Genomic DNA, 22,807 nt, shown 5'->3' with positions numbered 1-22,807 from the left:
CCGATTAGCCCAAAACGTTCCAAACCCCAAGTCCCGTCCCTACAGGAGGCGCATCCCCGTTCAAACCGGCGCTCGGGGTACCATTAAATAGCTCTTCGGTAATTAGCTCGAAAGTGGGAGGGGGGAAAAAAAGTCCGTCTAATGCTATTATAGATGCCCTAAGGAATCCAGTTCCCACTAAAGCAAATGTTACGATGCTCCTTAAACCATCCCCTGGCTACTCCCTCGCTGCACTTTCCGAGGAAATTATGGTTCTTCTAAATGAGGGACAATATTGTCTCTCAATTATTTAAAGAGTTCAGGACTCGAGGTCAGGTTAAAGATTTAGAAACGCCTCAGGAAATCATCTGGGCGGGGAGAGGGATAAAGTTGCCGTGTTGTAAACGTTTCCTGTTGTAATAATGCCTCTGAAGGACCTCTGTACGCTGCAAAAAAATCCCCAGATGCTGATGTTAATGGAACTCTTCCATGCTCTTGACATCTGCCCAGCTTCTCCCCGCAAATCCCCGTCTGCTCCCCAAAGACCCCTCCCCAGGCTCCAGTTAGATCTTGTCAGCCTCATTTTTATTACTTCTAAACTGTTTAAGCTCTCGACATTTTCTTTGGGGTCAGACACGCCAGACCGAAACGTCTGAAACGCCCCTCGAGAACCCGGGGAGCCCCCAGAAGAACCTCAGAAGTTCCCCAAGACGCTCCACCGGTCCCCAGCACCGTGTCCCACCGTGCCAGGGGACGCGGTGAGTGCCAGACAGCCCAGAAGAGACACCACAAGGTACCGAATGCCAGCCCCACCGTGGCAGCTATTAGCAGTTACTCAGCAGTTTGTTTGGAGCTTCATTTTACGTCCTAAAAGGGCCTCTTCATGAGAAGGAACACACACCTCCATACCGCTGCAGAGGTGCTGCTGTTCTCGTGATTCTAAAAAACACAGGATTTCAGATTAGGCTTTCAGCATGCACCACTAGAAATTGTCAGTGCTTCACTGCTCACACAGATTTGGACCTCAGAATCCGTAAGATTCCTGGCCATTCCCAGACAAGATGCACGACGGCAAAGACCTGCGGCTGCTCGTCAGCTGTACCTGGTCATGGGAGGTCCTAATTGTTTTCTCTGCGATGCCCCGTGGACCGAAATTTTCTCCAGATGTATAAAAACGGGATTCGAAAGCCTCAGGAGCTGTAAGATTGCTTCCCCCAAGCCCAGAAGGTTTATATTAAAAATGCCATTACAAAAAAAAAGCCAAATCAGATGTATTCAAGATCAAAAACTCTTTCCACTGACAGTGGCTGTATTTTTCAGCTGAGAAATATATAAACTTTTTTTTTTTTTTCCCTGATAAATACCACATGAAAGATTAGCCACCGAAGTCTTCGTATTTACAGAAACAACCGAGATTCAGCTTCGACTGCTTCCCTCTAATCATCTACCCACATCAGCCTCCAGTGGGAAAGCCGCCAAAAACCTCCAACATCCAGTCCTGGCGGGGCTGAGCCTCACCTAAAGCTCTACGATACAGCAGCAAGGTTCAGCTCAGTCTACGCAGTTCCCCGAACAACAAACTGAAATAAAAGCAAGGGTCACGGTCAACACCCCCTGGTCGCGGTCATCGCCCTTTCAAAAGCTCCTCTGCCTCTGTGTATAGGATCTGTTCAGCATAAAGGACAGACTTAAAAAGGAATCGACAGAAGTGGGGCGTATTAAAAGGAAGCTGTAGAGAAATCTGCTGCTTTATGGTCTTTTGCAGAGCCCGCACGAAGTTTCTGTTGGTGTTCAAGCACAAACTGCTCCGTTTCTTCAGCGCTCTCTGGATCTTGGAGATCAAAACGTGAGTCACGCTCGGCCTCCAGAGAGCCTTATAAAGCATTGTACTCCACACACTTCGACGGGTCTGTTGGGAAGTGCTTCTGGCAAATGGTCATGAGCCTCTTCAGCCCCTGGGAATTAACAAAACGAGGACAATTCTGTAATAAAACTGCAGTTGTCAAACAGCCTACAGTTACTTCTCAGCTTAACGTGAAGAATTAAAAACAAATGGCTGCTATGCTGTTTTTTATTCACTTGGTATTCCATCATTTTCGGTTTTATTAACCTTTCTCCCTGCAAAGCGCTAAGTATTACAAATATCCTCAACGAGGCTAAATGCCAAGTGCTGCGCTTGGGGCACAGCACCCCCAGGCAGCGGTGCAGGCTGGGGCAAGAGAGGCTGGAAAGTTGCCCGGCAGGAAAGGACCTGGGGGCGATGGTCAACAGGACCAGGGAAGTGATCGTCCCCTTGTGCACACCTCAAATGTCGTGTTCAGGTTTGGGCCCCTCGCTACAAGCAGGACGTGGAGTTGCTGGAGCGTGTGCAGAGCAACAAAGCTGGTGGAGGGACAAGAAAATGAGTTATGGGGAGAGAGTGGGGGAACTGGGGTTGTTTAGTCTGGAGAAGAGGAGGCTGAGGGGAGACCTCACCGCTCCCTACAGCTGCCTGAAAGGAGGCTGCAGCGAGGAGGCGTCAGTCTCTTTTCTCAGGAGACAAGTGGCAGGACACAAGGAAGCAGCCCCAAGTTGCACCAGGATAGGTTTAGACTGGACGTTGGGAAGAACTGCTTCACGGAGAGGGCAACTGAGCCTTGGAACGGGCTGCCCAGGGAAGTGGTGGAGTCCCCATCCCTGGAAGTGTTTAACAGATGTGTGGACGTGGCCCTGAGGGACATGACTTAGCGGTGGGACTTGGTAGGTCAGGCTGGTGGTTGGACCTGATGCTGCTGAAGGTCTTTTCCTACTTAGCTGATTCTAGGATTTCCAATATTAGAGGATTTTGTGATTCTATGATTCTATAACCAAAGCAATAGGAAATTTCAACCCTCATGATAATATTTACATAGCGAGGAATCACAGAAATGCTCTAATCCCTCTTCACCACCAAGGTGGAAAGCAGCATTGTTGCAATAAATGATACCTGATTATGAAAATAAACCTAATCCTAAAAGAGCAAAGAGCCACTTCTGACGCCAAAACACGCTGCACGACTAAGGAGAAGAACCAGGTTCCTTTAGAAGCCAAATTTCTTGCGAGCAGGGGTGTCACTCCTCCCCGTATTGTCACCCACCCTGCCTGCGCAGTGGAGGGAAACTTAAGAAGTAATCGAGAAGAAAGGCAGAACGGGGAATTTTCTCTCTAGACCTTTTAAGGCATCGATTGCCAAAAAACCTGACAGAACTCCTGTGTTTTTCTTCTTTCAAGTCAATACATAGACGTCTAATAAAAAGAAGAACTGCTGTGGTAGCGGTGTAATTTAGCAACAACGCTGTAACTCCACAACAGCAGTCACGTGCCTGTCGTTACATCCCCCATCTGTGAGACAGCTCCTCACTGTAACGAAAACGATTAAACAGAAGATGTTTTCCAGACTCCTGCCTGCACTGAAAAGGCAAAAGCATGTCCCAGCAGCGTACAGACTCGTTTGGGATGCCACGATTGCAGGTTCGTTGTGCATCAAGCTAACCTGATCCTGATTTCACAGAGAATACTCCACGTGCTCAGTTTGAAGCAGACCAGCTAAGCAAGCCCTTGCATTTAAAGCCAACAAGAACTACATAAACGTGGAAAGCCAACTTTGGATCGGCTCTGTAAGTTGTGCACTTCAGGAGCATTGATAAAAACTCAAAGTGAGAAGATGAACGTGAAGATCTCCTTCAACAACGGATGCACTTTCAGGAACAGAAGGGCCAAATCGGGGAATTCACATCGGTTGTATCTTCCAGAGGGTATGCTAAGAGAGATCAAATGACACTACACAGAGCTGAGATCTGACTGCTAGAAGAGTGGTAAATGGACACAGAGAGTTAATTATTCACCAAAATTAGAGAAGATCCATTAGAACCGTGCTGAGGTCCACAACAACCTTCTTTCACGGTCCAAATCTCTTTTTTTAACATAGACAAACAAAAAGCTATTTAGTCTATACAAGCTACTTCATCCACTAGATAACTCCCAGCAAGGATTAAACTAAGCAGAGCCTGTCTCTGAAGACGTGTAACCCACACGTCAGCTTTCGCCTTACAAAAGAACTGATCGAATTTCATTTGCTGGCTCTGTGAACGTCTGGAGCTCCTTCTGACTTCACAACGGTACTTCCCCAGGTTATGATGTCAAAAAGTAGAGTTGAAAACAAATCACAGGTTATACTTGTAGCCTCAAAAGAGAGTCGAGATAGAAGCGGAAGTTGCATTTTGCAAGCAATTAACTTGCAGACATCTGCAGAAGTTGCAGTGGGAGTCCCCGTGCTGCAGCAGGAAGGTATTTGCGTAAACCTCTCCTGCCAGGAGCTCCAAGCTCCATGATGCTGCTCCTAGGCTTCAGGGTTAAGCCAGAAGGACTTTGTGTCAATCAGACTGTAACTGGCACGAGGCAAATACATCTACCAGTCGAGGAGAGATGACCCACTGCACTGAAAGGCCAGAGGAGAAAGACACCACTGCTATTAACTCCACAACCAACAGAAGTTCATGACATGAGTATGAATATGCACAGGAGGAATTAAACCCGAATTTTTGAGCCCATGCTGTTAAAGAGAGGTGTTTGTGAAATGAAAGCAATTACCTGGTTGCAGGAATAGTCAGAAGGGCTGTATTTCGTGGTTAAAGGCAGCACAACTGGAGTATCCAACTCCAGTGATGCTAAAACCTTAAGTTAAGCAGTGAGGGAACGGAGGAGAATAAAGCATGTGGTCACAGTTACTTTGGTGTTAATATAGGATTACAAGCATTAGACATGAAAGCATTAAGCGTTAAGACATTCATTCCTCGGCCAGCAGCAAAGACGATGCAGGTCCAGGGTGAATTACCTGTTAAATAGATGTTGCACCGCCTGTTCTGGGACATTTTTACCCCAATCACTTATAACTATGAACCTAACACTTCCCAAGGATCCCCTAACTCCAAAATCAAATTTGTTGGCTTTCCAAAGCTGCCGTTACCTGAATATATTTCCTCTGAGTTTCATCGTTGAGAACGTGGGCTACGTGCTTGGAGAAAATCTTCTCACGACCCGTTCGAGCGTGGATGCCGACCATGGTTACCCCGATAGGCCAGGGAGCGTTTCCGATAGCCATCTGAAGGTAGGCATCGTTTGCCTGAAGAAACACAGCGTACACACACTTAGCAAAACCAGAACGGGTATTGGAAGTTTTTTTGAGTGATTTTTTGAGCGTTTGTGCATTGCCATAAACAGCACACATTCCAGTCTCTCCAAATCAGGTTTCATTGCATGACACCAACCGATTTTTACACGACACCTTCCTAACATGATTCACATCTATGTTGAACTCTGAGGTATGCGAGGACTACAGGCTTTACCCAGTAGGTGATAAAAGAAGGCACTGAATGATAGTTACTAATACTAACTTACTAAAATCTAACGTTTACTGGCATTATTTTCAACTCAGACTGTTCAGGATCCCACTTCTGCTGCAGTCACCTTTACCACCTCTGCTATTTTGGTTACAGACTAAACCAGCAGCTATCAGGGAGAATGATTAGCTTCCAAAGAGGTTGAGAACCAGTTCTCTAAAAAACTGGGTCAAACGAGCACATCCGTAACCATGTTTATGAACGGAGCAGCAGCACTGAATGACTCCGCAGTAACCCCATCAAGACAGCAGACCCCATTTCTTAACATAAAGCTGAGGCAGGCACCGGCCCTGGGGAAGAAAGGGAATAAAGCGTAAGGGAAGACAAACAGAAAGAAAGGGAGAAAGGCACAAAAAGAAAGGGTGAAAGGCACGGAGCATGGGGCTTCTAAAAAGCAGGATGGCAACTGAGAACCAGGAAGCGAGGGGGACAGACACAAACACAGCTTCGGGAATCATCTGGAGCGGGACATTCCTCCACTGTTAGCAACAAGCTGTAAGGCTCACTGATAAGGAGTTCATTTATCATCTCCCAGAGACTACACGGTAAGAAGCTGCAAGCATGACCAGCGGGTGCACTTTCTTCGCGTTTGGCACTGTTCAGATCTGCACAGCCTTAGTCGAATACCTCCTTGCTGACTGCAGTATGGCTTTGTAATGAAACACTGTTATGTGAGCGTGCAATTAAAGACTCCTCCTGGACTGTCACAACAAGGTTAATTAAGGTTGAGTGGGCAACTTGCATTCTGCCATTTGCCTGCCATCGCAGGTTGATTTCAAAAGTTAAATCTTTGCTGCATGTCACCTAACAAAACAGTACAAAATTGGGGCTGACAGCATTTGCCAGGCTGCACAAAGCAAAAACAATACAAAATAAAATACACGACAACAGGAGGCAGAAAGAGGCGAGAGACAAGTCTCTTAGGAAACAAAACAGAAAAGGATGTGAGGATCTTTCGAAGCACAAGGCTCGTTAGCCTCATTAGAGAAAAACACTTCCAAATATGTACTCAACCTCCCCCTAAATCAGTCTGTGAAGTTTACATACAGCCAAGCACCTGTGAGACAAAGGAGCATAGGTGATTAGCTCAGGAGATATACTTCATGCCTGCACACTCGCTGCTTCACTGGGGAGGCATCAGAAAGGCAATTTCAGCGTAACGATGACTGCCAACGGACAAAAAATGCCCCAAACCAAAACCCCACTATCACACACCGCACACTTCTAGTTCTACTTTTAAATGATTTGGATTAAACTTGCCTTAGGCCATCTTAATTTTTTTTCAGAAACAAAAGCAGGTTTGCTGGCTTACTAGACAAATTACCCCAAGTCCTCACAAGTCTAATACGAAATACTAGATAACCGAAGGCAGAACGAGGCTAAATTTCCTCTGGATGCTTAAGCAAACTCTATCAGTACTGAGTTCCCCTTCTGAAGGCAGCTACAAGCACAGCCCAGTGCTCCCTCTAAATCTGTGTGGCGAAGTACCTCTGCCTCCTCACTAAAAGCAGACTTTGTCCAGAAAATTTTTCATTAATTTGCCTCAGTCTTACCAGATCAGCTCATGTGAGTATGGCCAAAGAAAGGGACAGTGTCTCAGATTCAATATCTTGATTCGCCTCAATTAATTGCTAATTAATTAATCAACATCCCATTACCGTGAATTCAATGCCTTCATTTAACCTTGCTGTATCAGATTTCCAGCTCAGTATTCCTCTGCAATTTAATATAACCTGAGAAGAACTGTGTTTGTGCCTGCAAGCTCTGCAGTTTCACCATCAAAAGACCTTCTGACAGACCGTGGATCAAACGCTATCTAGAGCCTAACCTTTAAGAGCCGTTTTTCATTTCATTTGAACATACGCTGTGTGTATTTCCAGCTATGTATCTTTAAGATGCAAAATGGGAGATGCTGAAGTACAAATCCAATCTATTAAAACCAGCCAGCCTAAACACGCAGGAGGAGTACAAACATACCTTCACGTATTCTCTCTGCAACATGAATTTAATAATATCTGTTATTGATTCTTTGATGTCTGCAGGAAGTGTCTACAGGAGAAGGAAAAAAAAAGAAAAAAAAAAACAGATTTACTTTCAAATATGTAACTCAGGAAAATCGTCCTACTCAGCATTTAGACGAAGTTTAGCACCTGCCCCAGCTTGAGGACTTTAATGAAGGAAAACATCTTCCTTATTTAGCTGATGGATCTGAAGCACAAGAGGTTAAGTGGTAACATCTAGTAGCTACCGGCAAATTGCAAGACACAACCCCAGCTCCTTGGGATTGAACAGGTGGCACGTAAAGCAACACCTGGAAAAGCAGTGGGTAGGCAGGAGAATTCACTGGTCAAGATAAAAAGGTCAGAAACGGGGGTCATGGGCTCCAGCCACAGAAACCCCGACCAACTCACTCATCCTCTCATCTTCAGCTGAAGGAACATTACCTTAGGAAAAGGCACTGAATACTGTGAGCTTTGAAAGCAGCAGTTAAATTAGGTCTCAGAGGACAGTGACATTGACAAGTGACTCACCCTTTTCCGAAGTTTCCTGAAGAGTGGCCTCAGGTAGGACTCCGTCTGCTTTTGGGTGGCACTGTTCAGCTTCCCCTGGACTCCCCGCTTCACGTAGTCCTCCCTGGCGTTCAGCTCCTTAGCCCAGACACCGAGAAGAAACTGCGCAAGGAGCAAGCAAATTTGTGTCACACTGCCATCTAGTGACTGCCTCACCGAAGCAGATGGGAACGGTGGCTTAAGCCAACACAGCAAAATGAGTATTTTGGGGGGAAAAATGAATTAAAGAGGCAAAAATCCGCTTTCAGTGGGATGGGCACGGAGCGATGGGTTCTCAACTTGTGAGAAGGAGGCTACGGAATGGTAAAAAACGCAGCAAAAATTCAGCACACCACAACATAAACATGCCAAATATACCTTCTGTCCACCCAGAAAGCCGTTTTTGAGCTTTCTTTGTCTGCCTGCCCAGCCCAAACTTTACTAAAATGTCAACTTGTCTGACTTACACAAATGAAAGCTTCAACTCTTGCTGTAGCTGCTGATAATCACATTAGTTACATAGAGAGCAAATGACTCGGATGAGAGACAACACAGGCTTCTTGACAGGAAACAAGGAAACAGTTCCAGCTATCTACTTGAACCTGCTTCCTCAGCAAAGCCAGCGGACTTGCCTCTAGGTTCTTTTATTTCACAGAGCAGCACCAGGTGACATTTCATTTTAATTTGCACTGCTCCTGGGGAAGGCAGGTGGGGACTCCTTGCAAGTTTTTAATGTGGCACATAGAAGCAATTCCATACAACTGCCTCAATTATCATATGGAAATCAAACCCATGTTTATTTTGTCTGGGAAAGCAGAACCAGATTTTGCTCTCCCAGCAGCTCTTTCCCGGGTCTCACAGAAGTCACTGCTGTGACTAACCAAGGCAGTGGAAAGCCAACCATTAAAAACAGAAACCAAAAAACATTTTAAGCACGTTGAAAATTTCTCTCTCCAAGCAGCTGGAACCTCACCAAATAAATGTATCTGCATAATAGCAAAAGGTATACTGCAGCTACAGAATAATTAATCTATTGCAGTGGGTTACCTTCAAGAATTTCGTTATGATATCCATGTCATAGTGATCATCACCCCGTCCTAAGGATTCTCCCAAAGCCTAGGACAGGAGACAAAAAGGCAATGATTTCCACACTGTCTAGATATTTTCCACCACCGCAGCAGAGCGTGAATCACCGCAGTGTGAACTGTAAAATATTCCACCAGTAAACCCGAACACAAGCTAAGAAATGGAATGATACAGCTCTGTAAGTTACTGGGACTCAGTAATCTAATAAAAATTTAAGTCAAGTAATGTTTGATCTTCCTAATAGCTAATCTAAATCAACCCTCTTTTCACTTCAAACCGTTACTCCTCATGCTATCGCTATGCTCCCTGAAAGAGTACCCCTGCAGCCCCCTTTAGGTACTGGAAGGCCCCTTAAGGTCTCCCCACAACCTTTTTTTTTTCTAGGTTAAATAACCCCAACTTTCTCAGCCTTTCTTCTTAGGTGAGGTGCCCCAGCCCTCTGACCATCATCATGGCCTTTCCTCCAGCCCCACTCTAACAGGTCCATGCCCTTCCTATGCTGGGGCCCCAGAGCTGAACACAGTACTCCATCAGTTAACTTAACTCTTTGCTGTTTTTTTCTTTTTTTTTTTTTTTTTTTTTTTTTTTAAGTTATTTCACTTCTCTGATGTACTGGCACTTTCTACCATTCTACCATTTCCTGTAATTGTAACCGTGAAATTGAGGGAATACATCCAAAAAAACAAAACCAAAAAGAAACCTACACTATCGTGTCCCATTACTCCATCTTCCTGCTAAAACCTTGGAAATGTTCATACTAACATTAATTTCTAGAAATATTTTCCAGTAGATATATCTGGATTTGTAATTTATTTCCATCGCCCTCACGTTTCCAAAGTGAGTTTCATTTTTAAAATTTCCTAGATTTGGAACTACCTTCAGTGCAACCCTCTATGCTCAAGGGAATGCAGTTAAAGCAGCACGCTATTCAGACTGCAGTGTTTTCAAACTTTGTAAAGAAAATAAAATAAAGATTGCTTTCATGGCTCAAACCAAGACTGTACTGCCACCTCGAAAAGGGAATATTTTGAGAACTAAGAGACTGCTAAAAGCAGTCCCGTTACAACTGGTACCCCTTCTGGTACTAAGGTATTTGACACCAGAATTCCTGGTAGGTACCCTAAGAAAAAGGTCGAAGCTATGTCCTAATAACAATGTATTCATTTCAGCTTTTGCTTATAAATCAGATTATTTCTAACCACGTATTTGGAGGGATATTAAGAAGATTAACTTCTGCAAAGAGTTTGAAGATTAAGGGTGAAAGTCTTTAGCTCAAGTTAATGTGCTTTTCCAAATGCCACCCGGAAATACCAGGTGCTGAGCGCGGTCCATGGCACTCATTCTGCACCCACGTACACAAACACTTCGGTATTCTTTCACAGCACAGCAGTCATTAGCACGGAAGTTTCTGGGGCACATCTTCACTGCACTCGTATTTTCTTTAACTGCCCGCTTCTAATTTTCACTTCTTTGTCCTGAATGCCTTTGTATCAAACACTCTTTTTGTGCATCTGTTTTGCAGAGTCCATCTTTCTTGTACAAGGAAAATTCATCTGCTCTGAGCTCATCACCCTCTCAAATACCCGTTGGAAAGGCTTTAGAATTTGTGACCAGGTAGTACTTTTTTATTTAATTCGTTAATTCCAAAACTCTGTGGGGGAATCCTAACTGCACCACTTGCCCTGCAGAAAGCTTGCCCTGCAAAAAGCTCTGCCCCTTTTTTGATGAGGTGTTGTAAACAACGATCCCTTGAGTTTTCACATGTCTACTGTAGGCCCTAGGGTGCAATTCAAGGCTTAGCAACCTTAATTTCCTAACAGAGCTTATTTAGGGACTTTTCAGAATGCCTAAATTCCATGTTGAAAACAAGGTAACTTTGAACAATCTTGATGCTTTCTCACAACGGTATAAAAATAAATACATCTAAAATCCCTAAATTAAAAATCTATCCATCACGTACCTCCAGTTCTTCAATAGTAGTGTTCTCTTCATGGACTTTCAAGTCATTCTGTGAGTCGTCATCTCCTGCTTCTTGGCCACCTACGATTTCATTCAGATACTGCTGGTCGATCTTATCCAAAGCAGCCTTCAGGTCATTTCTCAGACCCTGGAAAAGATAAGAAATAATTAGTTTATTAAAAAATAATAATAATAACACATCAAGTAAATTAAAAACTGTTCCGAACAGTCACAGTGAGCATACAACTCCTGTAAAAATATACATACGGGTTTGATTTTGTTGTCTGAATATTAACTGAGTTCAACAAACGGTTTCTGGATTGCTTCCGTACCTAACAAAAAGCATGGGCATAAAACGTTCACACCTATTATCGAGACTTTTTAATCATGTCTTCACCAGAAGAGCCCGAAGGACTGTATCAACCTCTGGGACTTCCTTCAAGACATTTTCTCCAAGCAAGGCACTGAACCACCCCAAAACAAACAGGACAAAAAGCGTAACCACCCATCAGCTCTACAAGTCTTCACAGTCACCCTGAAAAAGCTGAAAATAACGCAAGTAGCACTACCCGAGTGCCGTCACATGAAACAGTTATGTAGCTTCCCCTTATTACCAATGATTTAAGCAGAATGTTTTATATAGATGGTTTAAAATCCACTACTCCAACACAACCCTACTTACGACCTTGCTAGCTCCTAATACCCCTACTACTGCCATCAAGAATTTTATCATAGATAACAATGGCGGGAGGGAAGCTTTTGTCAGCAGAATTATGTTTTAGAACTTTCAGATCTGTTTATCCTTTTTTAAAGGACTTGAACAGATAAAAGTTGTCCTTCTCTAGGCAACCCCAGCAAATTTTTTTCAAACTATTCAGTTTATCCCAAATTACGGAAGAAAATCCATAGCTTCACACTCTCAGCTGGGTTGCAAATCTGGTCAATAATAAACGCAACACAAACCCTAATTGCATCTCTTCACTTAACTGATCGATTCCTAAGCCAAAAGGAATAAATCAGTAAACTCTGATATATATTAGTCATTTCCGAAGTCAAAGGATACTTTAAATGGAAGGAGGAGAAGATGAAGCTTCCTTAACAAGTTATAGCTCCGGAATCGAGGGATTTGCAAATTTACTAACATACCAGAAACACAGGACTGTTTTCTTTCTTACCTGAACAAACAGGCTAGTGTGAACAGTAAATGACCGTCTTCTCTGCTGCTTCAAAAGGTCTCAGGTTTTACTGCCACCTGGAGGCCCCTTTGTCAGCTGAAAAGGCCTAGAAGGTTTCTAGAGTGGAACTGGCTAGCAGGAGGAGTTTTACTTGCGCACAGAACTTTAACTCCCCACTGGTTATCCCACCATTAACAAGTAAATAATAGTTACCTTGTTCACTTCAGGTGCAAGAATTTCTATCTTCCTCAGACGCTGAAACGCATCATAATCTGTTTCTCCAAACAGCCTCACCGGCTCACCTCGCTCTCGTAACCTCCTGATAACCTGGAAAGAATCAAAGCATTCCCTTACGCAAACCCGTAAAGGAAGCAAAATAAAATCCTGAAGGCTGGATTTATTTGCTTTGCTTAAAATAACAAGCCGTGCTGGACTGGAGAGGAAATGGCAATATTTTAAGCAGTATAAAAATGTTCTAGACACTTTACAATCTAAATTTAGAACTCCCACAGTATTTCAGCGAAAGGTCATTCCAAATATTACCAATCTAAATTTTGCATAAAATCCCAAGCTGTTTCCTATAGCCTAACTTCTTCCTGCTACGACTTGCTTGAACAAATACACAAAAATCATCGCTCTGGCAGAGCATAAATACCATTTTCAAGATCACAAAGGAAGCTGATGATCGTCTCCTTCACTCTCACTTGTCTGGGGCAGTAAAATACGCTCCAACAAGGCTGCACGTTGCCCCAGCACATATGAAAATTCTCTTCCTTAAGCATTTGGCGAATATTAAGTCCCATAATCTAAAGTGATTTAATGATAACTGAGGTGTAACAGCCTCCCTCGGCGGATTTGCAAAGCTATGGGCAAAGCCAAGAACTGAACTTTATTCTCCCAACTCCTTAATACATGCATTGCTTCATAAATCTATTTAGACTTTACACACATTATTCGTTTGGTGTATCAAGCAATAGGCTTAGGGATGCACCAAGAAATACTCTGGTGACCAAACTACACCAGCAGACTGGCTGGACAATTGCAAACAAACGCATGGAGACATTCATTTACTCAGTTCTCCAAGCGTCTCGCCTACCCTAGCAAATATTTAACTTGCAAAAATATCAGAACTAGGGGGTGGATACCTACACCTCGATCAAAGCAGGCCAAAATCTCAAACGAAACATGAAACCAATAGCCCCCACATAAAGTTCTTGTGATATTAAGGGGAAAAACTGACATCTTGGACGATCTCAGGTGTGAATTCTGGTATTTCCCGGATAATTTATTCTGTATTTAATATTATTTCTAAACTTCCCGCTTCTCTTCTACTTTGGGGTATAGATCTGTTTTATGAATTCACATTCCCATAGGTATTCTTATCCTTAGAAAGGAAAAAGGACACACCATTTGCTCTAGCTTCAGGATTTCTTCTAGAAATCAAGATAAATTCCCTACAATTTGATCACAAAGATTTAGAAACTATGAGCTACAAAGAGAAGCTTTTCAATACTTTGAAAAAGTTAGCATGCCATCACCAGTATTACCCAAGCATCAGGACACCATTTTAGAGATGATCTGAAAAACCTAGAACACGTTACAGCGCATCTGTGCAAGTCCACGACAAAAAGGATCCACCTGTACCTCCCATGTCCTTCAAGCGGACAGCAGATCCCCGATGACCACTAATTGCTGACTGTACAAATGGAGTCTCATTATTTAATACAAACTGCCTTTAAAAAGTACAGCTCACTAGAAAAGACAGCCCCAACAAGAAATTTCAGGTGCATCTGCCGCAAACTGAAGTCGTTTGCTTTTGATTCTTGATTTTACCTCCTGTCTGGAAAGAGTCATTGGTAATTTTTCTTCTGCCAGTTCAAGTTCCAGCACTGGATTTGTCGAGGTCAGTGGCTTCTCCTCCTCTTCCTGTTGCTGCACCTACATTTAACAGACAGTTACTAATAAGCAGATGGAAATAAACCTACATACGGCTAACGATGTAAAGGTACAGGAACTCCGCAACACAGATTGTAATACCACTACGAGCTTCTAGTTTCATAGTTTTTATTGACTATAATTGAATTTGACAGAACAATAAAAGCTTTTAAAAGCATCTGTACTTAACAAAGCCTTCTGCAGGTTGCAGGAAGCAACCTGCAACCGGAAAGGACAACTGCTTAAGTCTGTCAATCACGTGTCAGCACGGGTGCCAAAAACAGCAAACCCACCCTCTGCCTGTTGGTTCCTGCCCCTGCCTTATCCTCCTTACCCACGCGAAGGCATTCGCACTGCTGTGCGATGCCCCAGATGGGAGGAACGATTCAAAGAGAAAATAATCTGGCAAACAAAAAGGAAGGTACTCCTGGCAGCCCACTTAACCTCAGCCAGCTCACCAGGCAGTAGCACGAACGCAAGCCTGGGCGCACAGGCAGAAATGAAAACCCAAGAGCAGAGAGAGAACGGGGCTGCTACGTCCAGTCAGCCTGAAATGTTTGGTACCTGTAACTTCGGTGGGCTGAGTACTGCTAGCAGTGATCCCGGGGTTCAGCTGGGTTTCGAGAGGTGCTTGTTTAAGGAAATCTTCCTACCAAGCTTGCCAAATGAGCACAGCTTCTTGCGGGTTTAAAAAAAAAAAAAAAAGATACCTACACCTCCTCATAAAGATAGCATCTCATTAACGACTTCTTTTAATCTAAAAGAAGGTCCCCGAATCAAACAGAGCTTTCCTTCTTCGTTACTCAATATTTTAATAATGCCAAAAAAATCCCCCTTTGATCAAAGTAACTCTGAGACAGCAGTCACGTAACTACAGTCCCCTCTGTAAGCCCAAGTCTGACACTGCTGATGGCACGAGCAGATTGCTGTCAGTAATATTCCTATAACAGGAAACACTTCCAGTGCTCATTCACAACTTGTTTTCTCCGAGACTTATTAGAATTTATTTCCTTTCTGTCCTTGCTAAAAGGGAATAATCCTACTTAATCCTACACCATTCTCCGTGCCCGGACAGCACGTTGTCATTTCCAGTGTGTGTACTCAGGCTGAGCAGTTTGATGACCGTACTAGACAGATTATTTTTAAAGTAGCTTTTATATTCTCCCAGTGCAGCTCCGTGGCCATACAGGGATCCACCCCGATGGCTCCAGATCCAAGATTGAGCCCCAAATCTCCATTCAGTGCTATGCTACCCGCCACAGAAATCAATCCTACAATCACAGGTGTTCGGAGCGAGCAAGGGAAGGACAACCAAACCAATGCTTCACACAGAAAGGGAGGGGAAAAATAAACTTCCATCAGTGCAGGAGAGGGGGAGTGGACAGGGGACAGAAAATACGGAGCCGTGTAACTGTATAAAGAAATACACTCCCATGGCAGAAGGATAGGTACAAACTTTAACTTACAAACATTCTCGAAATCATAAAGAGACAGCAGCATTGGGGAAAAAGATGTGGTCCGTTCTGTCAGATGGACTTCAAGTTACGAGTGATATTTTTACCACAGTTATTTTGGTTTCAGCGCTTTCTTTTTCAAGCAAATCAGATGATTTTAACTTATTAAATCTCAGCAAAGCAGAAAAGCACCTCGATTGGAAAAGAAATCAGTCTATATTCTACATCTTATTAATGCAGTAAAGATCAAATGCAGAAATCTGGGAGGCTCAAAAGAGGTACTAAACAAAGCAACTTATTTTAAAACCATTTTGAGGGTTACGTTTCAAGTCAAAACCCATCTCGTAGCAGCACAGAGATCCCCTTTTAACTGTTGTGCACGGTTCTGAAGAATTCAGGCTAATGCTCAAAAAGCACCACCTCATCACTTCCACTCCGAAGAGCGACTGCATTCCCAGACCACTTCCCCACGACTATATGCTGCACGTTCCAAAAGTCGTTTTGGCGTGGGCGTTCAAATAAGTCTACAAACGGATCAAGGTTTCAGAATAAGTCACCGACTGCGGCACGTTCAATTGAAAACAAAGTTCCCGTCTGTGCCCAGGAACAGTAAACAAGACGGCGAGCCTCTGTCTTTCTAAGGAGAATGCAGACCCCCTCACATCCACATAGAATAATCAGGCAGGCAGGCAGACGCACACGCACAGAAAATAAAACTGCATTCTTTCCATCGCAGGAGAACTATTTCCCTGACACCGTTACAAGGCAGGCAAAGCCTTCCAGATCACTCATTTGTTTCCAAGTGCACCCTACGTTACCAATTGTTTGCTCTTATTTTGCCAGCCAGAAAACAAATGCGGCGTCGCGCTCTTTCAGTGCTGGATGGCTGATGGCCAAAGGAACGAATCCGTACAGCGGGAAGGGTTGGCAGATCTTTTTAATACGCACCCACGCTATACTGATTTCTTTTGGACGTTTTGACAAGATTTTGAAAGTTAGCTGAATGGACAGAGGATCCATTCTTTTCGACAAGGGGAGGTGGCTATATCAGATCCAGTGTTCATGCCTAAAAGCACAGTTTGAAAAGAAAGGAGACAAGCTTTGATCCCAAGCCACTTCATGCTTTCCACAAAAAAATAAAGAAAGAAAAGGAAAAGCCAAACCATAACACAAACTTAAGTAGCTGTACGTCATGCATATCTTTTCCTGCATTGAAAATGGTTTTGGAAACTCATACCTCTCCAGGTGGCTTCTCATTTACAGGCTAATGTATAACATTAACAGATTGAACAAAGAACAACAATTATCATTAACAACATTTATACTGTTGATAATAAAATGTAGACTTCAAAGCAAAACACACAAATTCCTGAAAGAATAATTACAATACCTTGTAGCCGCATCTCTGGAAATAGGCTTCCTCTTCTTTTTTAGCTAACTCACTGCGTTTGAAATATTTCTTACTTCCCTAAAAGAGAGGAAAGCTGTTAACATTTTACAGTTTCAGAAACCTGTGGAAAACCAGCCCGAACTTCCTTACTTGATGTGGTGAATTCAGCTACCTCCTTTCACAGAGATGGCTACAGTGCCAGTAAAAAGAACAAGTTGGGAGCACCTCCAAAAATCGGCAATACAGGGTGACTTCACAGCACAGTTATAAGCAGGCCTGAAAGTCCGACGAGGTCACCAGTACTTAAAAAAAAAACCTTTGTCACACAAGACCACGGTCCCAGTTAGTGTAAAGCTCCACTTCAGACATGCACAGCAAAGCTCAGACTGTATAGTACAGGAAAGATGTTTAAAAAGCACATTAAAAATGTGACTTCACACTAAATAAACTGAATGGGAGTACTCATCTTTGTACAATGCATTCTGTAAGCTAGTTTGGTGCACCTGTGAAGAAACGTGTCCGATAAGACCATCCAGACACTGTGGCTGGCAACGGCAGTTTTAGGGACGTGGTTTAGTGGGTGATAGTGGTGGTAGGGGGGCGGTTGGACCAGGTGAGCTTGGAGGTCTTTCCCAACCTTACTAACTGTATGAGCTGCGACCATCAGTGCCTCTTCTAACACCTTTGTAGTGTCCAGCCCCAGGAGCCATGCTGTGATAAGAAGCCAAGCCTCCAACCACTTCTGTCAAACTGACAAACGTGAACTGAGACCAGCAGAAGGCCTCCCAATGTCACAGAATCCCAGAACGGTTTGGGTCTGAAGGGCCCTCAAAGCCGCCCCAGTGCCACCCCCTGCCATGGGCAGGGACACCTCCCCCCAGCCCAGGCTGCCCCCAGCCCCATCCAGCCTGGCCTTGGGCACTGCCAGGGATGGGGCAGCCACAGCTCCTCTGGGCAGCCTGCGCCAGGGCCTCACCGCCCTCTGAGGGAAGAATTCTCTCCTAATGTGTGTTTAACGACTACACTTCTGCTGCAGACCAAAGGATGGCTCGAATCCCAAAACATCACACTAAATTATTTCTCCGGCTCTAACATAAACTATTTCTTCTTTCTCTGTACTTTGCCTGACCCACAACAGCCCCCGACCACTGCTCTTTACCTCATCCCCTAACACCTAAATCCCCACTCAGGCGTTCCCAAAAGCACCCTGCTTCCCTCGACGCACACCCCCCCCCCTCTACAGCCCCACCCGGGAAGGCAGTCAGTCACACACCCTTAGCTGAAAGCCAGCACAGTCACAGAACACCCTGAGCTGGAAGGGACCCGCAAGGATCACCGTGTCCAACTCCTGGCTCCTGCAGATGACCACCCAAAAACCAGGCCGTGCGTCTGTAAGCGTTGTCCAAGCAACTCCTTGAACTCCAGCAGGCTCAGGGCCGTGCCCGACCACCTCTGGGTGAAGAAACTTCTCCTAACCCCCAGCCCACGCCACCCCCCAGCCCCAAAACAACCCAGGCAGAGGAACACGGCGGGGCCCTGACTCCAGGCCCGCTGTCCCCAACGCCCCCCACCCCGGTGTCCCCAAGGCCCCCCAGCCTCACCCCCACCAGCTCCTTGTCCTCCAGCTGCTGCCGCTTGCGGCTGATCTCCCGCTTCAGGATGTCCATGGCGGCCTTCCTCCTCCTCCTCCTCCTTCTCCTCCTCCTCCTCTTCCTCCTCCGCCGGAGGTGCCGAAGCAAAACAACGCCGTCACTTCTGGGGCCGGCCGCGGGGCGCCGAGCTCCTCACAGCGGCCCCTGGCGCCGTGGGGGTGTGGGGAGAACCACAAAGAGGGGTCCCGGGGGGCTTCAACGGGGTCCCCGGGGGTCCCTGGCAGCCGTGGGGTGCTGTGAGGGAGCGTCCCGGCTGGCTGGCAGCCGAAGGAGGCCGGCCGACAGCGCCGGGTTTAAGTGCGGGGTGCCCGTAGGTTCCCCCCGGGTGCTCAAAGGCTGAGAGAGGTCCGGGCTGAGTCACGGAACAAAAGCATTAATGTTGGAGAAAAACTCCAAAATCACCTTTTCCCACCATCCCCCTACCACCAATGTCACCCACTAAACCGTGTCCCCAAGCACCACGTCCAACTTTCCTTGAACACCCCCAGGGACGGTGACTCCACCACCTCCCTGGTTCCAACGCCTGACTACTCTTTCTGAGGAGAAATTTCTCCTAATTTCCAACCTGGGAAGTGAAACCTACTGGAAATGAATCTATGAAAGTGAAACCAGCAGCCGCTGTTAGCCAGAGTGCTCGTCACGGGGCGTGCAGCTTCTGTGACACACACAGAGATAGCGTGAAGAGAGCTGGACTCTGAAGTTCGTCCCCTGTTTCCCTTCCTGACCTGCTTTTACCCAGTGGTAGCCATCGTGTGGCTAGCGAGGTCTGAAAGGTCCAGAACAGGCCTCAGCGAATGGATAAGAAAAGCCAATTGTGGAATTAAATTCATCATGTAAGTGGCTGCACCTTTACTGGAAATCATAAAATCATACAATGGCTCAGGTTGGAAGGGACCTTAAAGATCATCTAACTCCAACCCTTCTGCCATGGGCAGGGATATCTCCCACTACATCAGGCTGCCCAGGACCTCATCCAACCTGGCCTTGAACACCTCAGGGATGGGGCATCCACAACCTCTCTGGGCAACATGTTCCAGTGCCTCATCACCCTCTGAGTGAAGAATTTCCTCCTAACCTCTAATCTAAATCTCCCCTCTTTTAGTTTAAAACCATTCCCCCTCGTCCTGTCAGTGTGTGACTGAGCAAAAAGTTGCTCTCCAACTTTTTTATAAGCCCCCTTTAAGCACTGAAAAGCCACAATGAGGTGACCCCGGAGCCTCCTCTTCTTTAGGCTGAACAGCCCCAGCTCTCTCACTCTGTCATCATAGGAGAAAATGTTTTGAAGACCACCAGATAGTGCAGGGTGAAAGTCACTGTCATGTCCCCTCCGCTCCTTTGCCTAGAAGCAGCCTGGCTGGTGGCTGCACCTCCATCTCCTCCAACCCTGTGCTGTGGCACAGGGCAGCTCCTGCTCTGTTTTTTCCACCTTTCAGTCCTCCCAGATTCTTTCACTTTCTCTGTCGTGAACTCCTTTGCCCTGGTAGCTCTTTTGGAGGGCTGCCACTGTGACCGGCTTTCCACCTGGTTTAGATAATCTGAGCACCAAGGCTCCTTCTTACAGAAAATTAAGACTGCAATATGGCCCATCAATTTAAGGGTGTTTTTAAACCCAGGCTGGAGGGGTATGGATTAGAAATCATGCCCTGTTTTACCTCAGGCTTGAATGCAATCACTGTGCAATGAGGAAGCAGGAACAGTCCTCCTACGCTTTTTCATAGTTCTCTTAAAGGAAATTATTTCACAACCGACGGTGGAAGGATCTGAGCAGGTTTCAGGAGAGAGGCCCGTGGGGATGTGCCCACACTGGGTCAGGGCAGAAACGGGGAAGCTGTAGAAATGCTCTGTGGTGGGCTTTATGGCAAAGTGCTCCGGACACTGATGTCTGAGTGCCAGCTGCCCCCTTCAATTAGCTGCAGCGCGGATATAACCTTAGACCTTGCTTCATTTCCTGCCTCATTCTCTTGCTCCAGTTTGACATCATATCTCAATTAGAGACGGTACAAAATGAAAGAGGAAAGCCAAGTTGCACACAGTATTCCCAATAATGCAATTACACTGAGCTGATACCTATTCCAGAGACTTCCCTGGTTTATAAAAATCAAAACAAACCACCAAGGTAGCAGGAGGGGTTATAACAGAAAAAGGAAAGCAGCTGAACAGTTTATGTTGGGAAACAGCTTTGGCTAGGTTTAAAATTAACGCTGTACCTCTAAAAGATGTCTAAAAGTTCACTAAAGATGACACAAGCTTCCAGGCTTGATTTGGTGGCCTTCTTCCAGTACTCCTGGTTCTGTGCTCACTTGCCTCCAAATCCAAGGGCCATTTAATGCAAATGCTCTCTGTGATCAAGACGGTTGTCTTGTCCTAGGGAACATAAGTGGCTGTCTACAAAATAAAACATCTCCCAAGTGTTGCCTTGTATATGTAGATATGTACGCATGTTGGCTCTGTTTCTGTGAGGGCGTTCACTAGTATCTCTCTGAAGAATGAAAGGAAAAATATGTATTTTCTGTCATCCATATCCTCAAGTTTTCTTTTCCTGAAGAGATTACAAACTCGTCTGTTGTACACAAGTAATATTCCATTCTTTTTCTTTCACTAGCAACTCATGAGGAAATCCAATCCAGCTTCCTTTCTGATTTCTGGAAGGGCAAATCTGTTAGTCTCCTCTTTGCCTTGGGCTCAGGGCAACATTTTCTGCAGGACATAAATCACTGAGACAGTTGGGTCAGGTCTTGGCTGGAGCCTGCTCAAAGCTTCTCTGTTCTTCCTAATGCATTCCCAAGGGTATATCTGTGCTCACAATCCATTATGGTCCCTGCCTGCTTCATTACCAACCTCTGGTCCTTTGACTGCCTCCATTCAGACGTGGTACTTTGGTGTAGGATGGATACCTGGAGCCTCCATTGCCAGACAAACTCAGGGCACGCATGACACTTCACTCTGTGAGCTCTGCTGCTTGAACAACATGGCATGGACACGCTGTTCTTCCACATGATGGGAGGGTTTCTCCAAGTCTCCAGACGCACCGTTGCTCCGAGGAGCCCTGACCTGTGATTTTGGAAACTGCTTAGCAGTGTGTTATGAAAGTGCACAGTTCCTCCACTGTGCCGGTCCCTCATTCATGCAGCAATCCTTTTGGTGACATCAGCGTGTAAGATATTTTTAGTGTGTAAAATGGGTGCGTTTCCAAGCTGTATTGCAAACTGTATCTTTCTCATTTATCATATATGGCATTACTCTACTCATTAAAATCAATTAGATCACTGCTATAAATCCTTAGCTTGACTATTTATTTTCTACTGCTCGTGTTTTGCTTTTCAGGGCAAATGCTGCTGGTTTAGTACCATGATGCCTGTGTATTTCTATCTCACATGTGATTAATAAATGTTGTATTTGCTGTCAGGCTGTAGCCAGGCCGTTAAGCTCTCCCAAAACCACTTGCAGAGTCTTGAGAGCTCACTGCAGCTGAGCTTGGGTCTGGAAGCAATAGTATTACCAGTGTTTTTCCTATATCCAGGTTTCCGCAGACCTCTGGAACAACCCCACAGAGTTAACCACAAGCCTACTTTGAAGTAATTCACTTCACAACATTCCATATTAAATCAAGACTGACAAGGGAAATCTAGAAGCTGCTCAAAATCTTGGAACATTCATAAGAGCCTTGTAAGTAATAGAAGTACAAGCTTAAAACATACAGAAGGTGTTTCATTCCAATTTCTTGATGATTAACTGATTGCTCAGCTTTATTTGCTGCAAGCCAACTGTCAGCTTGCAGAGAGATTATTGAAGGCAGCTCAGAAATTCATCATTTCACTCAAACAACCCAGATGTCATCTGTTTGCCAAAGTGGTGAAGCTGATCAGAATGACTTTGGTTGTACTCAGTTTATATTCAGTATATATTCAGTTTATATTCAGCTGTTTTCAGGTTGTATTCAGTTATTTATGGCTATCCAGTTCCACTTTTCTATCTGACATTAATACAGGGGAAAACCACAGCTCAGCCATTGTATGCTTTCATTTGTACACAGGAGGCAAAACCGATACCTTATAGCTGACTGAGACTGCAAAAGAATTCATTTCAAGTAACAGGGGACACAGATCACTCTTGGAAACCTTTTTCAAATAGGAGTATGGTTCCTTTTATTCATCTTCAAAATACAATAGCAAAGAATGATATTTGATAAAATTGTTTTTATGCCATGACTA

The 22,807-nt window shown here is 44.9% G+C and overlaps 1 protein-coding gene across 1 annotated transcript; it reads right to left on the bottom strand.

Moving 5' to 3' along the window:
- Positions 1–1,253: 1,253 nt before the first annotated feature.
- Positions 1,254–18,710, bottom strand: PRPF18 (pre-mRNA processing factor 18). Its single transcript, XM_080605932.1, has 10 exons — positions 18,546–18,710; positions 16,945–17,022; positions 13,999–14,103; positions 12,379–12,492; positions 10,992–11,138; positions 8,993–9,061; positions 7,928–8,068; positions 7,374–7,445; positions 4,964–5,119; positions 1,254–1,934 (listed from the first exon to the last, which is right to left on the bottom strand). Exons 1-10 carry the CDS (start codon positions 18,609–18,611, stop codon positions 1,854–1,856), a joined length of 1,029 nt encoding a protein of 342 aa, XP_080462058.1. The 5' UTR covers positions 18,612–18,710; the 3' UTR covers positions 1,254–1,853.
- Positions 18,711–22,807: the final 4,097 nt, after the last annotated feature.

Source organism: Anser brachyrhynchus (genome assembly GCF_964034855.1).
Source record: "Anser brachyrhynchus genome assembly, chromosome: 1".
Taxonomy (NCBI): domain Eukaryota; kingdom Metazoa; phylum Chordata; class Aves; order Anseriformes; family Anatidae; genus Anser; species Anser brachyrhynchus.
The sequence above is the reverse complement of the archived record's forward strand: the minus strand, read 5'-3'. Positions and strand labels throughout refer to the sequence as shown.

Excerpts from the sequence above, each read along its gene's own strand:
- PRPF18 (XM_080605932.1), bottom strand. The coding sequence starts at position 18,611 with ATGGACATCCTGAAGCGGGAGATCAGCCGCAAGCGGCAGCAGCTGGAG. Across the intron at positions 17,023-18,545 it reads AGGACAAGGAGCTGGTGGGG|GGAAGTAAGAAATATTTCAA; the intron begins GTGAGGCTGGGG and ends CCTCTCTTTTAG. Across the intron at positions 1,935-4,963 it reads CTCAGAGGAAATATATTCAG|GGGCTGAAGAGGCTCATGAC; the intron begins GTAACGGCAGCT and ends GTTAATTCCCAG.